An 18,257-nucleotide genomic window follows, 5' to 3' on the forward strand; every position below is an offset into this window, starting at 1 on the left:
CTGAGCCTCAGGGGCACCACATACCCCCCCGTTAAACACAGCACGTCCGCGGGCTGCAAGATCACAAAGTAGCCAGCAAAGAAACATACAAAAATTTTGTAATACATAACAAACTTTTCTTATACTAATCTTCCTAGTATAGGAGGTACTCATCTTGAACGTTACAAACAATTCTATCTTAAATTTTTAATTCTAAGTGCAATTCTCAATTCAAAGTGCTATTCTCTGTAACACATTTTTCTCTCATTTTCCTTCTCTAGTACACATTTATTTTTCTACTTTCACTGTCTCTTCTAGACGCAAGACACTGACCGCAAGTACCTGGTCCGTCACCTGTCTACTTTCAATTCTTTATTCACATCACTCATCTCTAGATCAGACATTCCTAATTCTTCTATAAAAGCCATTTCTCAGTTACTAACACTCTTGTAAAACACATTATCAAATACTTCACAGTAAAACATTCAACAGTTATTCTTGTAAGTGCTGGACACCGCTCCCAGCCGGGATTTCTTGCAGTGTCCATTGAGGTAAGCATCATCTTCGAAAAGTCTCCATGCAAAAACATTATCTTCGCAAAGTGTCTCTATATGTAGAACCAAGAGAGGGCACCTAAAGAGGTGCAACTATTTACAATAAAAGTTTTTGGATCACTCCAAGTTCATGATTGCTAGTTCAAAATTGAAGAACGCTGCCAATCAAAACAGGGCAACTAAAGGTGCTACCAAAAAAACATGATAGCAAAAATAGAAAAATAGAAAAAGGCACAACTGGTGCAAACAAACCCTCCTGGGCAACGAGATTTAAAAGTTTTTATTGCTGGTCCCCTCTTGGGGTTCTGGAAGCTGAACTGGAACTGTTCTCATCCTGATTCTGGTTTCTTGCAACAGGGCCTTGAAACTGTGGCAAATTGAACCCATGATGTATCTCAACGCCCATCAACTGCTCTTCCACAATAGGTGACTCCTTTGCTCTGGTACGAGGTCTGGCTCCTAGGGCCTCCGCAGCTTGTCGGCTTTGACAAGCCACTGCCTGGGGACTTGGCATGAAGGAATCCCGAGATCACCGTCCCAAAACGATCCAGACCCCCCCTCTGGCCAGTAGATGTCGGATCGGGCATGCCGGCTCTAACCGTACCCCTAGCAGCATGGTCCTCCTCCTCCTCCCCATCAACCCATTAGGAAGGCCGGGGTATATACCTGGGAGTTCCCGGCGGTGCGGCCTCTGCTCCGGTGCAGGCGTGGTGGTAGCGGGCGCTGCCCGGCGTGACACCGGGGACGGCGGTGGAGCCCATGGCAGCTCCGGTTCCGTGGGGGTCGCTGGCGAGACCTGCACAGCTGCGCCAGGTCCGGGCAGGAGCTTCTCTTCCTCCGCTTCAGCTCCCTGGGCTCTATACAACTCCTCCGGTATCAGCGGCAAAGAGGGGACAGTATGCACTGCCGATGGCATGGCAGCGGCTCCAAGCTCCGCAAGGTATGCCGGGAAAAGATCCGATGCAGCAGCGGCGGGTACCGGTGTCGCGGGTACCGCAGGTGTAGGCCCCTCCCGGGCGCGCTGCAGGTTTAATGTCCGTAGCGCTTCACGCCTCAGTCGCAGGCGGCGCGTCAGCTGGATAATCTCATCCTCCAGCTGTTGATTCATCCCTGAGATCGGGTCGGAGCCTTCAGCCATGGCGCCGGTGAGATCCGTTTCTCCGCGCTCCGCAGGCCTCCTTCCCTCACTCTCCAAAATGGAGTTCTGGCGTTCTTCCTCCTGCCTCAGCCCCTTTCCCGCCACTGACTTCTTCTGCCCCTCCTTCCGGGGGCGGCGTCTTCTTCCAGCGCCTCCATACCAAGCCAGTATACGAACCCCTCGGGGGGGGGGGGGCCATGTCGCTGTCACATAGTAATTCAGGCAGGGAAGACCCAATACTCTTCGCGGTCTTTTCCTAGGACCTCCCATCTCTTCACGCCCTTCTTCTCCGCGCCAGCGGCCATTTCTAATGTCCATTTTAGTCTATTAAATCAGGTCTTCTGCACATTTTCAAAAGCAAAAAGTCTCACAAATTTCAGGCGCACACAACCCGATGGCATCGGGTCTCGTCATCCTGTTCGTGATGCCAAAATTGGGTCGCCCTCCGTCCCAGGGCTGTGGGGTACTCGGTACCGGGCCGGTGTCAGTGGGATGTGTCACAGCGGTGGTGACCCGGTCCGTGGCCCTGGGCGCCCAAATCAATGGTAATTTGTAGTTAATGTAGTTTAAGTGGAATGGAATAGTTTGTGACGCCACCTGTGGTGTTTGGCAAGCAAGATATTAAGCCAACGCTGCGTGCAGATCCTCTGGGGTTGATGGTGTGTTGCAGCATAGATGGTGTAGCTCCCCACAGGTGAAGCTGTAACCCCAGGGCAGTGTATAGGCGCAGGCGGCGTGAGGAATGTTGGTACCCAGATGTAGCAGTGCTGGCAGCGTTGGCGCACAATTGAATGGAACACACCATGGCTCGTAGCTCCAAAGCTTTACTCACAGTTCGTGGTACACACTGGTGCCTGCCTCCGTGCCGTGTCCTCCGGGGCAGAGACTCAATCAACCTCCCGGGCAAGTCAGGCTTCTCCTCTCCGACACTCCGCCAACATGTACCTTTCCTGAACGACTCCTCTATTGCGCCTTTTAGTGTGAAGAGCTCCAGTACCGTGGTACTCTGAAGTTCCTCCTGTCAGATGTTCCTAACAACTCTCCTTGTACGGCAGACAGCTGTAGCCTACTTTGGGAACTCCCTTTATCCTGAGTCCCGACTCTCTATACAGATGCTGTTGTGCCCCAAGTCTTGGATGGGAGTAATGCATTTACAGCCAACTACTCCACCGGTGTCTGCTGCAGAACCATAAGTGTCCATACAACCTCGGGGACCAGGCCCCGGCCTTGCGCTGAGAACCTATAGGCAGGGTTCCTCTTCCAACCCACAACTCTTCTCTGTTCTCCTACTCCTTCGTTCCGTGCTGTTCCTTCTCTCTCTTATGGAAGCTTAGGTTGCAGTTCTACATCTTTCTCCTTCTGTTCCTTTCCCGTGCCAGCCGGCTCAGATCACTGAGGCAGCTGCAGCACTCCTTCCTCCATCCCTCCTCCAGGGATCCGTCCTTAGACTCTCCTGACTGACTGACCTCCAGACTGACCTGTAATTCTAAACCTTCCCAACCTTTTATATATCTCAACTCCACCCACCGCCCAGCACATCTCGTGTTACGAAGCAAGGACCCACGAAAGGTGCTATGCTATCCTCTAAGCATGGAGCCGCAATCTGGTCCATTGCTGAACTATCCTGTGTGTGGGTGCAGGTGTTGGAGTGTGGAAAGGAGTTCCCAACTTACCTAGTCGGTGGGGCACTACACCTTAGGAGAAGGTGCAGTACTTCTGTGGCGACTGAGCCTCAGGGGCGCCACATTAAAGGGAACCTGTCACGTAAAAAAAACGCAATTAACCTGCAGATATGGGGTTAATAAGCAGGTTAATAGTGCTTCTGCAAATAAACTAGAAATACAAAGTCTACTGGTTAGTTGTAGTACAAAAATTAACCTCTTTTTGTACCATGTACATAATGATGCAGGGGCGAGTATATGGAGAGGGCTCCAGGGATGAGTCTGATGCATACAGGAGGCAAATGTCTTCTGTGTAAGGGTGTGTGCACAGGTTGCGGATTCTCCCGCTGATTTTTCCGCACAAAATCCACATTTCTTGGCAGAAAACGCAGGTGCATTTTTGATGCGTTTTTGCCACGGATTTGATGCGGTTTTTCAGTGCGGTTTTGCCTGCAGATTTGTATGCGTTTTTGTAAGCTAAATAAAGATATGCTGTTTAACAAAAAAAAATTGTGATGTCATTTCTGGTCCAACCTCCTCTTTTACATTTGTCCAACCCACACTCCATTACACACACAGATAGACAGATGATAATAGATAGATATGGGATAGATAGATAGATAGATAGATAGATAGATAGATAGATAGATAGATAGATAGATAGATAGATAGATAGATAGATACTGTAGATAGATAGATAGACAGATAGATAGATAGATATGGAATAGATAGATAAATATGGAATAGATAGATAGATAGATAGATAGATAGATAGATATGGTATAGATAGATAAATATGGAATAGATAGATAGATAGATATGGTATAGATAGATAAATATGGAATAGATAGATAGATACCGTGTTTCCCCGAAAGTAAGACCCTGTCTTACATTAATTTTACCCCAAAAAGTCCCACCCTGTCTTACTTTCGGGGGAGGTCTTACATTAGCCGAAAAAAAATGACAATTTCTTTTTAACCAATAAATTAACATTTATTAACATGCTGTTATACCCCATAACAGTGCCGTATCCCACTGCACACAGCCCCACACCCCACAACAGTGCCGTATCCCACTGCACACAGCCCCACACCCCATAACAGTGCCGTATCCCACTGCACACAGCCCCACACCCCACAACAGTGCCGTATCCCACTGCACACAGCCCCACACCCCATAACAGTGCCGTATCCCACTGCACACAGCCCCATACCCTATACAGTACATGTTTCCCTACTTGGTTTTTAAATGCTGGACGTTTTCCTCTGCGGTGCGGCTGTGGGTGCGGAAGGCCTGTGCTGCAGGGAACGCTGTGCCAATCAGCAGGGAAACAGCGGTGACGTGGGGCTGGGGCGGCCAATTACAGCCCGAGCTGCTGGACCAATCAGTGCTCGAGCCGGGGGCCGGCGGTGACGTGGGGAACAGGGGCGGCCAATGAGCTGTTGAGCTGGGCGGATTGCGGGGTTAACACGGCGAGTTAACCCCATGAGCGCTGGACCCGCCCAGCTGCACCTGAGGACACCTCTGGAGCCTGGGGACCCAATGGGGGACAGCGGCGGCCCAAAGGTAAGGGCCTTACATTTCACAGCGGCCCCCAACCCTGCCTTACATTCGGGGGAGGCCTTACCATTGAAGGACCCCCCCGTAACCCCCACCCTGTCTTACTTTCGGGGGGGTCCTACTTTCGGGGAAACACGGTAGATAGATAGATAGATAGATAGATAGACAGCTAGCTGCCCCCCTCAGCTTCATTTGAGAGCTTGTTTCTGTGAGGAGTGGTTTAGTGTACTTTTTCTCTCAGTGTGAGTTGTGCCTGTAAAAATGGATGTTACTCCACAGAAGAGGTCTAGAATTGTTACTCTTAATGAACATGCAAGTCTGACTGTTAGAGAAATTGCTTCCACTGTTGGTATTGGAAAATTTACCGTTTCAAGAATAATTCGCAGACACAATGAAACTGGATAGTTTTCTCCAAAATGAAATGGGAGATGTGGAAGAAAAAGGAAAACGACATCAAGAACTGATAAAACACTTCTCAGAAATAGTAAAATTAATGCAAGAAAAACAAGTAAAGACCTCCAAAGAGACTTGTTCGCTGCAGGTATTGATATTAGCGATTCGACTGTACGGCGCAGGCTTCTGGAAGTTGGTCGGAGGGCAATAAAGCCAGTAAAGAAACTTCTGACATCTCCAATGAAGGCAAAACGACTCGCATGGGCAAAAAATATAAATCTTGGACAACTAGCCAGTGGAAAAGCGCTCGAGCAGCGCGAAACGGCCGTTGTTAGCCTTCCTTGCACTCCTTATGTCACTCCCCCGACTTGACATGTTCATGATATGTCAATAAATCAGTGAAACTTTAATCTCGATGAGTGCGACCTCTTCTCTTTGCATGGATTCCCAAGATTGACTGTTTCCAGGTCTGGCACCCGAGATTCCCAGCTGCTGGACTTCTGCATGCCGCACATCATTTGAAGTCATATGGTAACAGCGGTGCCGTCCGCTTTTTAGCTTGAGTTTTGTGAAACCCATCTTTTTGTTCAAGGGTACAGAGCAAGTGTTGTTAGAAGAAGCAAAAATGAACCATTGCGAGCTGATCATATTCAACAAACTGTAAAATACCCTCAAAAACAGATGTTTTGGGGCTTTTTACAGCTGATGGTACACAGAGCTTATTTCCTGTCGATGGGATGATAAATTCATCCAAATACATAGTCATTTTATTGTGCCATCCATGCGTAAATTTGAAGGGACATTCCAACAAGATTTGGCTCCATGCCACAATTCCAAGTGTGTGAAGAAATTCCTGGAAGAAAATAAAGTAAAGGGGCTGGACTCACCTGGCAATTCACCAGACTTAAATCCTATAGAAAATTTGTGGAGCATTGTGAAGCGACGTCTTGGCAAAATGGACTGTACAACGAAAGAACGCATGATAAACAGTGCCATACAAGTGTGGTTCCATGATGGAGAATTTATGCAAAAACTTGGTAGAATCAATGCCAAAACGCATTGAAAATCTCATATCTGCGAAAGGAGGACATATTTTTTACTAAAATTAGTATGTAGCAGTGCATTATAACATTTTATTGTTAAATATTCAAAAATATGTGTTTTTTTTGCTTTGTCCCAATTAATTTGCACAAATCTATAGATAGATAAATATGGGATAGATAGATAGATAGATAGATAAATATGGGATAGACAGATATATCTTTCCATATATTTATCAATATATATCCATGTTTATTAATGAACAATATGTTTCATTAAAAAAAAATGAAAAAAAAAAAGGCGTGGGTTCCCGCACAATTTTCTGCGCCTTAGGGGGAAAGCCGACAGCCAGGGGCCAATATTTGTAGCCTGGGAAGGGGCCATATTTACTGGCTATTTAAATAGGGGGACCCCCCAAAAAATGACGTGGGGTCCCATGTTTTATAGCCAGAAAGGCTATGCAGACAGCTGCGGGCTGATATTCACAGCCTAGGAAGGGGCCATGGATATTGACCCCCCCCTTGGCTACAAATACCAGCCCACAGCCGCCTCAGAAATGGCGCATCTCTAAGATGCGCCAATTCTGGCACTTAGCCTCTCTCTTCCCACTCAAGTGTAGCGGTGGGATATGGGGTAATATAAGGGGTTAATGTCACCTTGCTATTGTAAGGTGACATTAAGCCTGGTTAATAATGGAGAGGCGTCAATAAGACACCTTTCCATTATTAATCTTTTGAAAGGGTTAAAAAACCACATACACAAGACTAAAGTATTTTAATGAAATAAAACACGACACTGTTTTCATATTTTTATTGCACTCCCAGATCCAAGCGACGCCCTCAGTCTCCTATAATAAAAAGTAAAAAAATAAACCAACTGTATACTCCTGTTAGGGACAGCGGAACGCACTAATAATAAACAATAGAAAGTGCGTTCGCCGCCCGGGGTCCACCGTGCAGAAGGTGTTACACTGCTGCTAGGTAATGGCGGACACGCAATATGACGGTATATCGCACTCGGGTTGAATGTCACCCGGTGTGCGCTGGGCGTACCCTGTTGATTCACAGAGGCGCCAAAGCAATAAACTTAAATACCAAACCTGTTGGACTCACAGGTCTCAGCGGAATGTACGCATGGTATATGGTCACAGGACTAGGGCCCAAGACACAGGGTCAGTGTCCGTCTAGAACTACCGTGCGTGCGGCATCGCTACCGCGAACGCCGACAAGTGCTACTGATTGCAGCGTGGCGACTGACACAGCCGCTATACGACAATGCCCAGGAGGGGGCGTACTGCGGATGCTAGTTCTGTGGAAATATGCACTGTGGCCTGTAGCGTACCACAGACTGGTGCTGACTCTATGACTAAGTCCCTATCCACACACGTAATATCAGAGGGAGGGGAATCTTAATGAGTCATTCGCAGGTTCATGCATCCGTCATCATTCACACAGGTAGCAACTAGAGTCTATACTAGCGCATGGCCGAGCGGCGATGTGAACCTTTTATAGCCGGGACCTTCCGGAAGCTTCCAGATCCCTGAGATGGACCAATCAGATCTGGAGAAGGACCTGGGCATGTGACTCCCGATCTCCAATGGGAGATCGTCTCGTGAGCATGCTCAGTGGAGCGACAGAAGGACAGCCTCTGGAGTGGTTTGCTGCTAAACAGCCTGCATTGCTATTGCTGGCCCAAAGGTGGCAGCAACAGCCAGACCCACAGAGCAGGTCTGGGCAGAGCGTCGGGAACGACGGGGCTGCTGAGCAAGCTCCTCCGCGGTCGATGGGGAATGGGAGACCGCAGAATGTGAAGCTCTGGATTCCTGCTGTGTCGCTGCAGGAATCAGACGCAGTCCAATTAGTAACGATAGTCCTACAACAATCTCCCCTATAGAACAGTGACATCAGGTGATGTCACTGCTCTATAGGGCCTCCCAGTGATGAACTGACAGGAGACAATGCCTCCTGCAGTGCATCACTGAGGTTACCTGAGTTCAGGGTCTCACTTTACCGCAATCCTGCGTGAGAATTAGGGTTAGGCTTACGGGACCACTTTCCCAGCAGTGGAGGGATACACAGCAGAGGATGACCTCCGCCTGTCATTTCATCGGTGGAGCCCCTGGAGAGCGGTCGCATCAGCAGATGCTCTCCACGGGAGATTGTCATGGGACCCTCGTTATTTATTGGACTACGGCAGAAAGGTAAGTATAGGTTGTTTTATTATTTTATTTTTATTAAAGGAGACGAGGGCATCGGGGAATTAGGTGATTGGTAAGTATGTACTCTATGTTATGTGTTGTATGTTATATGTATGTTCTGTATGTTTATAAAAGCTCTCAGTACAGTACAGGGGTATGTGCATCTTTTATTACCTTGTTACCTGATCTTTAGCATTGTTATCCTTAGCAACATAGGTCTTCTATGCCTTTCTGCTATCCGATGTTTGAGGTTTCTTGGCATGTATTATCTATGAATTTATTATCTTGTTCCCAGACAAACCTCTGTAAAAGATATGTATATACTTTATTTTTTATGTTACAAAAACTGTAATTAATTTATTTTCAGTACATTGATGAAGGTCACAAGACCGAAACGTCACTGACTGTATGTACTGCATTCTATTAAATACTTCTGCCCATTTGAAATTCACTTGTGTGTGCCAGGTTTATATTACACTTACCAGGGATTGGGCCCCTACTTGTGCACCGCCTACACTGAGTTGTGCCAACGGTATTTCATTACATACACACGCACAGTCACCACCCACACTCTTCACCCCTCCCGATCTGCTGCGTTTCATCTGCAGCAAACCCGCAGATCTTTTTTAGCCTTGCGGTTTTGCTGCGGATATGCCGGAATCAATGCAATTCAATGGGTGCAGAAACGCTGCAGATCCGCACAAAGAATTGACATGCTGCGGAGATGAACCCGCAGCGTTTCTGGGTGGATTTTTCCGCAGCATGTGCGCAGCACTTTTCAATTTACATAGGATATAATGGTATTGTACAGTACAACGCAGCAGAATCTGCAGCGGACCCGCAGGGCCGATCTGCAGTAGAATACGCAACGTGTGCACACAGCCTAAAAGGCGTTTTTTCAGGACTATCTGGCCCAGCTTTCAGCACCAAATCCCTTGTAATCAGATGGTCTGCAGAGATGCCAGAAATCAGACCCTCGCCCATCTGATCTGTATGGTCTGTGGCGGATCTGCAATCTCCCAATACACGTCGCACTACTTCAGGCCCTCACCATTGTTAGATCTGATCGTTCAGTAAATACAATTCTATGAACGACTACTGAAAGCTGGCAGAGTTTATAATCTGTCGCTAGGCAGCATCTGAGAATCGTCACACAATCTGATCACAGGTGCCATCGACTCTGATCGGTCACCGACCTCCGGCGACCAATCACTGTGCAGCGCCTGTCACTAGCTCCAGCGCAGGAGAGAGAGAGAGGCTACTTTTGCATAACCATTACTATTGGCTACCGGTTAGGGGGTGTGTCCGTGGTTTAGTGTTTCAATTGGTTACATGGGACAGCGGTAATAACCCATAAGCACCTCCTAGTTTGTTTAGATCACCTGACACAATCTCATCCAATCCCAGCGTACAACTTGTCCGGCACGTACACGCCTGCGCCATTTTGTCGTAGCTTGTTTGCGTGGGGACTCCGAGAAAATGTCTGGTGTGGTGGAGACACATTGATAATGATAAAGCTGGCAGGGGAGGGGGGCGCTGAGTGATGTCAGCGGGTGTCGGAAGTGGAGAAGTCAGTGAGTTGCAGGGCGGCAGGCCCATCCATAGCTGCAGGTATCAGGTGCGTATCAGCGGCTCAGCCTCCCCTACCTGCATGTGTAGCATAGAGCTGCTGGTTACCTGCAGGGCAGCCCTCCTCCTGCCATAAGTGTCTGTGTATGCTCTCCACGAGGCTTGCACGTTCCTATGTGTTTGTATTATTGCACCATGATTCTGGGACTTGTAGTACTTCTTTTGCACTGGTACATACCTTGACATACTCCCTAAAAGCTGCACCTGCCTCTGGTGGGAGATATTCCACTAGGGATTGTGGAAGATTGGAAAAATCACTTACTTAATAATAAAGTGCCTCCCCCCATCTGTGGCTGTTATTTAGTCTTGCAGCTCTGCTCCTTTCACAGCACTGGAGTCAAGCTGCAATACCGGAGTCAACCTGTGGTCAGGAGTGGCGCTGTCTTTCTGCTGCTTTGAAATCCCATCCTCTCCTGGGAAAGCTGTGTGACGGACATGGTTGCCATTACAGATCGCATCCAGATGTCATCCTGCTTGTCTAGAATACTGAATGGCATGCGATCTGATTATCAGGGGTGCGAGACTGAGGCGACTATCCCCCCCCCCCCCCCCGTATAAGGAGATGACTGATAGAAATATTGGGCCTGGTGTCCAGCGATGGGGAGGTTTTGCTACATTACGGGACACAGGGAAAGCTCAGGACGACCCAGTGACTAACATTTACGGGTATATTTCTAATTTGTGGGATACTTGCCCTTTAAGCAACGGTTGCAGTATTCAGCCCCCACGTCTCGCATGTCAGCGTGATGAAGGTCAGGGCATGACGCTGCATCTGCCAAGAGCCGGGCATCGCGCTGACAGATCTGTGACTTTCCTAAAATAAACCCGCACTTTGATGCCTGAGACGTGTTACACTCCTCCACCCCTGCTCCGAAGGGAGAGCGCCATGTCACCCAATCACAGATCGTGTTATCATTGCTGTGCACTAATGTGGCCGTACATATTAGATGGCTGCCTGAGCTTGTGCAGCTGTTCCTTCTCCCATACACATGCACACTCGCCTCAACTGAGCATCCATGTGAAGTAGGGAGTCAGGCAGCGCTGGCCTCTTATCTCTTGTAAGAAGAAGAGATTGAGCACGTTGAACTCCAACAGCCCCATCCTACTTTCCGCCAACATCTGTTGGAGAACAGGGGCCCCACCTGCGCATTGGGTGGGTGATTGCTCTTAGGCCTCATTCAGACGTCCGTGTTGCATGTATGTGTTCAGTCTTTTTTTTATTTATTTATTTTTTTTATTAAAAAAATATTTGCACCCATTGAAATCCACGCAATACAAGTCAATGGGTCCATGAACATCACGGACGGCACATAGCTGCATCAGTGAGCGGTCCGTGATTAACACTGCAATGAATGGGAGAAGCTTTGCCATTTAATTATCTAGTGAAAAGCACTGAGCGAACACAGACGCTCTGATCCAAAACGCTGATGATCGGTACAGGCTTTATGTGTAAACACTGACGTCTGAGGCTTTTAGTTTATACTGCTGCCCGATGTCTCCCCGTAGGCCGGGTGCAGATGATCCGGAAGCAGCAGCGCTTGGACGCAGTGTGTGTGTTCGCTGCATCCATAGTGCTGCCATCTACCGAACGCAGGTGAATCCTCTGTTCACTGAACCGTGCAGAGTCGCCATGTCCAATACATTCTATGGGTGACATTTGCGTCTCCGCAAGTGAAATGGACCTGCTGCGGTCTGGAGAAATGCTTTGTTCCTCTCAGATGGTGACACACGGATGTGTGAAGGCAGCCTGAAAGAATTGGACATGTTGAAATCCAACATGCTCCATCCTTCTTTTCCTCAGCTTGTACGACGTGCTTGTTAAAGGGAACCTGTCAGGTGAAAAACCGCTATTAACCTGCAGATATGCGCCTGCACTGAGAGCCCCACTGCCAGGAGGAAATGAACTTTATTCTTCCTGGCAGCGTTGGGTGTTCAGTTACAGGGGTTGTGATGGCGCAGGTTTAATCACCTCTCTGTATATAGAGCGGCGGCTGTAACTGCGTCCCTGGCCCTCGCTGACAGCCGGCCCTAATGCTGAGCTGCTGTCAGTCAGTGTTGGGGGTGCGGATATCGCCTCTGCTCTCTATACACTTATGTGGTGACTGAAACCCAAATGCTGCCAGGGCAAATAAAGTTAGTTTCTTCCCGGCAGCGGAGGTCTAGGTGCCAGTGCTGGGCAGATTCGGAACACTATTAACCTGCAGATTAACCCCATATCTGCAGGTTAATAGTATTCTTTCACATTACTGCTTCCCTTTAAATTGTTGGGCAGTCCCAATAGGCTTATTCGTCTGTCTATGGCCAACCTATAACTGCCTATGAAATGGCCAGTCTGCCGACGTCTCTCCTGACTCGTCCATACATGGGAGTTGTTCATTTATTTTCAATAGAGAGAGGAGATGGCTGCTGCCACACATCCCGGGCGGCAGCTTATCTCCCCTGAAAACAAATCGGGCATTGATAGTCCAACTGGAGAAGTCAGGAGTAGAGCTGAGCGAATATCTTTGGTTCCCCACTTATTTGACATGCTATAGCGCTTGCTGAATGAGCTACAGTGGGATCTCGGCTTCCTGGATCGCGCCGGCTGAGCAGCTGATCGCCGCTGCAGTTGCATGTGTCGCGGCTGTGTCACAGCACATGCATGGAGATCCCAACACACAGGCTCTCCATGCATGTGCTGTGACACAGCAGTGACACATGCCGCTGCGGCGGCGATCAGCTGGTAAGCCAGTGCGATCCAGGAAGCCGAGATCCCATCCTCCCATGCTTTGTAAATACTAATACCCTTTATGAAGCAGTCTTTGCTTCTGTTGCTCCAGTTTAGAGAGCGGATCCATTCGAACAGTCCTATTTGCTAAGGATGTATTCCCAATAAGTGTAGTATTTGCTATTTAACGGCCTACAGCTCGATCTCGACCCAGGGCAACTTGATGGATGAACAATCTGTAGCACAATCGATCTTGTGCAAGCCTGGATAGGTCCACCAGGGTCTTCTACCCCTGTTATCTTGTTAATATCAAGCCATCAAGTTGTTGGTCTTCCTCTTCACCTTGTTCCTTCTATCCTTCTCCAGTTTTTGCTGTCTTTGTTATGATGTGTCCAAAGATATTGGCTCATTATAGTTTAGGGGTCTTTGCCAACAGTGATCCAGTGTGTCAATGCCAGAGTTGGGGGCTGTATTGTCAGGTTCCATAGTATGACACTTTATTTCAGAGGTGATTCCAAATTTTCAATGATTTCCATAAGAAAAAGTGGACTTTTTACCCAAATCACAGGGGGACGTAAGGGTTAAGATTTTGCCTTAATCTGTGTAGAAAAGGTGAACGTGAGTAATGTGACCTTCATTCTATAGGGATGAGGACAGGACCTTCAGCGTTGTCGTACCTGATTATTGAACAGCTGGCTGGTGTTAATTCAGTGCTGGTCTCATGGGTGGTCACCCAGCTTTCCCAACCCCACTGTTGACAGATTTGCCTTTCAGGACTCCAGGAAAGCTGCAGTCTGTACAGGAGCTTTGTTGTTGGCCATTTTGTTGGTCACCCAGCTTCTCCTGCAGCACTTGAGGTCGTGTGAAGGACGCCTGCTCTCACTGGTGGCTGTGCGATCCATGGTGGATGTGTGCTCTGCAATGTCGTGGAGTAGGAAGCCTCGGTGGCCTCCTCTGGTATGTGTGAGCCTGTGGTTGGTTGGTTGGCGGTGGGTGGCAGTCAGCTGGGATGGATTGGCAGAAGGCGGGGTAGATTCCCCTCTTTACACTGGGGTGTACTGGCCTTGCTGTGTACTGATCAGATGTAATGGAGGCTGGTGTATACCATCAGTGCGACTTGGGTCACATTTTTCAGAGCCTTGGATGTTGCTTCAATTATTCGTGTGGTGCAGTGTCCTCTGGTGGGCTGCACAGTATACAGAGGAGGAGGAGGGAGAGGACGTGCTCTGTGTCTATGGTCCCCCGGGCTGTCACATGCCATGTCAGGCACTCCCACTCCCATTGATGAAATGTGCATGTCGAGTGCTCAGCCCTGCACAGTGCATCATCGCAGGAGCTGCACACACGGAGGGGGCACTAGTGCCAGTGAACTTTCCCTGCCTGCACCCCATCTGTGGAGGAGGAGAACATCCCCCCCACTCTACAGGAATTTGTTTGCGTTGCCTCCTCCTTGGAAGCCAATATTAATGCCTGCCCATTGATGCTACTTCCTAATTGACTCAAGTGTCGCCCGTCTACGTTAGCCCTAACAGTGACCGTACATTGCCCAAGATTTTTACCACCATGTCTTCTCTGGCAAGCGGTAAGTGCACTCTGTATTCACCTTCTAGTAAGTGCTGCCTTGTGGTAGCCGAGGGGTTAACGGAATCTGCCAGGTAACCTGTGTATGGGCGCTCGGGGCTGGGGACGTGCGGCCGGATTACTGTGCTGGGGTCATTGGGAAAGGATAAGGCAGCGAGATGTGACAGCGGCTTGTTTGCTGGGCTCCTTGCATGGGGTTTAATAATGTATTAAATGGTTGGAGCCATTAGCCTGTCATAGTGCTGAGCTGTGGACGTGGTCTGGGGCTCTGATCCCCGGCTTGTGGAATGGCAGGCACCTAGTCCTCAGGATCTGGAGGTCAGGGCTGGAGCACAGATGACTGCTGCATTGCTGCAACTGTGGGATCCATGCATGCACGCCCGCTGCCCGTCACCCCGTGCATCTCCTGGATGCCCACTGTCTGCCATGGGCATCTGTACCTGGATATTATAACCTACTGATTCCTATGAAAATGAGTTTTACTTATGAGGTAAGGGATGTGTGTGTATATTACGTATGTATGTGAAATATATATGTATGTATCCTTGTTGGTAGCTTAATTATGACTGTGACTATATGATTACATGCCATAGGCTGTGTGCAGATCCGTCCCTGTCGTAACCCCCTGACATCGAGACAGATTGGACTTTATCCATATCTCTACGTACAGCCATCTCCTCCTGTTGTCCAGTATAATGGTCGGCTCTTAGGTCCTCGGGGCTTGAATAAGTTGGTGAACTTCTCTGTGGTTCTTGAAAGCCTTCTCCATTCATTCTTATAATACACCATGAGAGGAGACCCCCACTGATATCCACCACCGCTCATGTTCTGAATATGCTTCTACACTAATTGAGGTTTTGTTAATCGGTGAACCCCGACACCGCTCTTCTTTGGAAGAACCATTCATTTTGGTGCCGCTATGTTGGCACACTAGGTATGGCATCTTTAGAGTCCTTGCTATGTAGGTTCATATGTACATACAAAGACGTCGACCAGCCTCGTTATGCTACCAGCGAGTCCCCCTGACCCTTCCCCATTCCTGTGGACATTCATCTGAGAAAAGGTTCAGGTGCACTCTTTTAGCCCAATTCATCTTGATCTTAGAACCAATTTTACTCCTGGGGAAAAGTTGAAATTTTGACTTTGTTTTGCACTTTTTTTTTTTTCCCCCTTTTTTGTAATTGTGGCTTAAAAAAAAAAACTATGACCACTGTATATTACTTAGTGACAAAGTAATTGGTGACGGAAAGTTGAACTTGATGGACCGGAGTCTTTATTTTTTTCATCCTGTGTAACTGTCCTTCAGAACCCTATTGGAGTACAAAATCGGAAGTTGAAAGCTTTTTTTTGCGACATTTTAGCAGATCATTGTTGCTCAAAAAAGGTGCAAAAAAAAAAAAAAAAAGTAAGAGAAAATTAATTTGCATCAGACGCCACCAGACTAAAAAGAAAAATCATTAATAAAACCCAAACCAGCAAATGATGAACGAGTAGATCACACGTGCTGGAATTCAATATGCCTGACCCCTTATTCCCAAAACCAGTAGACCCCTGTACACATTTGATTGAACCCACAGAAATTTGCCTTCATGGCATCAGAAAATGACAGAAGTGCCAGATTCTTGCTTCGATACAGAGCTGACGGACTCCATTGGGTATATCGGAGTGGTGTGGGATTCTGTCGTGGCCGCCTTTATTTTATGTATTTTCCCGGGATCTGTGACTGAGTCTCAAAATGAAGTCTCCAACCCAAATGTGAACAGTGACTGTGTATGGCTACCGAAGGCTGTCCTATCGCTCTGCCCAGATCCTCGCTGATATTGGTGCTTGTGACCTGTCTCTGCATTGTGATATATGTGATAAGGGCGTCTATCTACTCTCGTCCACCTCCCCTGGGGATGGTCTTCTGTCTTTCTGTAGCCTTTTCCATTAGGCAATAAAAACACTGTTAATACTGCAATTTTGAAGAAGAAATCTGCTAGTGTTTTGTTGCCCAACATAAGCCTCTAAGTAACCCGAGGCAAACAGAATATCAGGATTATTTATCAGTTTTTCAAAAGCAAAATTCTAAGAAAAGAAATAAACCCGTCTAAAATGTGCAGCACAATCCAATTCTCTCACCATCAGTGGGCTTTTCTGGGGTGATATGAAACCAGTGGCTTTATTGTGATCTGTGGATTTGTCAACTGTCCGTACTAATAAGCCACTTATTTTTTAAAAGCCCTGACAATATAATGTTGGGGTCATGGAAAAAATGGACGACCGCGTGATGAATGTCAACATGGGTCCGTCAACCAGAGAGGAGCTGTTTCTTACTGGCTGAGCTGGAGCCCCCTCAACCTCCTCTCTGGCATCCATATACTCTAAGAAGTGTATGGACAGGGGTCATCATCGAGAGATTAATCATTTTGGATCTATTAAGCTTGGAACTGATCTAACCCCCCCCCCCTCCCCAAATAAAAAAAAAAAAAAAAAAGATATATATATATATCTATATATCTATATCTATATCTGACGGTGCGGATGCCAATCCCGGACATACATACATACACACACTTGAGCTTTATATATTAGATATAAAGCTCAAGTGTGTGTATGTCCGGGATAGGCATCCGCACCGTCGCAGCTACAGCCACAATATTTGGCACAGTCACACGTCTGGACCCCGAGAGCGTCCTAGGCTATGTTGTGAGGCGAAAATTTAACCCCGCGTGTTCCAATTCACCAAATTTGCCCCTATCTACATAATGGGGGGAAAAAGTGTGTGTATCAAGCCCCACCGCTCATTATGATGTCATAATGGTTGACTATGGGATGGAGGATGTGTGATGGGTATATGGGCACTGGACTATGGGATGGAGGATATGTATGACGGGTATATGGGCACTGGACTATGGGATGGAGGATATGTATGACGGGTATATGGGCACGGGACTATGGGATGGCGGATATGTATGATGGGTATATGGGCACGGGACTATGGGATGGAGGATAATTATAATTTGCTATAACTAACCACAGTTAGTTACTATGCCCGGGCAGCGCCGGGCTCTTCAGCTAATATATATATATATATATATTATATATATATATATTAGTCTGGTCAGTATCTCACCTGGTTGCTGATGAATAATTCGAGGGCGGATATAAAAGGATGCCAGGTGGTTGTGTGAGTGTCTCAGCCTGGGAACACAGAGAGTCTGTCTGAGTGAGAGACACAAGTGAGTGAAAGCAGTGCCCACGGTAACTGTGGTTTGGCTGGACGGGAGAAGCCTGCCAGTTGGTAGTTAGGTTGTACCTTGTTTAGTTAGTGCCGGACAGGCAAGGATTTGTTTTGTTATTTCTTTTATGCATTGCTTTCACCTTTAATAAACCTGACCCAGTGTCAGTTACACCCGGACCCCGGCCGTGCGCCTGAGTTTCTTGCTGAACGCACGTGACCTTTGACCCCAGCAAAGATGATCCCGGAGTTTTTTATCACATTGTGGTGGAGAACGCGGGCATCACGTTGGAAGCACGAGCATGGAGGACGTGGTGAAAGCGCTGGTACAGTCCACCGCCGTCCAGCAAGAAGCTAATCGGGTGATGATGGCCCAGCTGAAGGAGTTGGTGGACATGGCAGCTACCGATCGTTCGCTTCTCCAGCAGGTGGCGCAGCGCCTGGCAAGCTTACCTGAGGTTAACCTGGAAGCCGAGTCGAGAGTGATTCACTTGAGTCGGTACTGGCAGAAGATGACGACCGAAGATGACGTCGAGGCGTACCTGACCACGTTTGAACGGACGGCGGTGCGAGAAAAATGGCCGAAGGCACGATGGG

General features: G+C 47.9%; 1 protein-coding gene across 1 annotated transcript in view; it reads left to right on the forward strand.

Annotated features, from left to right (window-relative positions):
• Positions 1-14,009: 14,009 nt before the first annotated feature.
• The window catches only part of LOC141057938 (UTP--glucose-1-phosphate uridylyltransferase-like), a 38,097-nt gene continuing 33,849 nt past the window's right edge, over positions 14,010-18,257 (forward strand). The window contains exon 1 of the mRNA XM_073554057.1: positions 14,010-14,441. Coding sequence (XP_073410158.1) covers positions 14,423-14,441 — 19 coding nt within the window. The 5' untranslated portion in view covers positions 14,010-14,422. The remainder of the gene's footprint in view (positions 14,442-18,257) is intronic.

Source organism: Dendrobates tinctorius, unplaced genomic scaffold (genome assembly GCF_039654945.1).
Source record: "Dendrobates tinctorius isolate UK_male_01 unplaced genomic scaffold, ASM3965494v1 ptg000205l, whole genome shotgun sequence".
Taxonomy (NCBI): domain Eukaryota; kingdom Metazoa; phylum Chordata; class Amphibia; order Anura; family Dendrobatidae; genus Dendrobates; species Dendrobates tinctorius.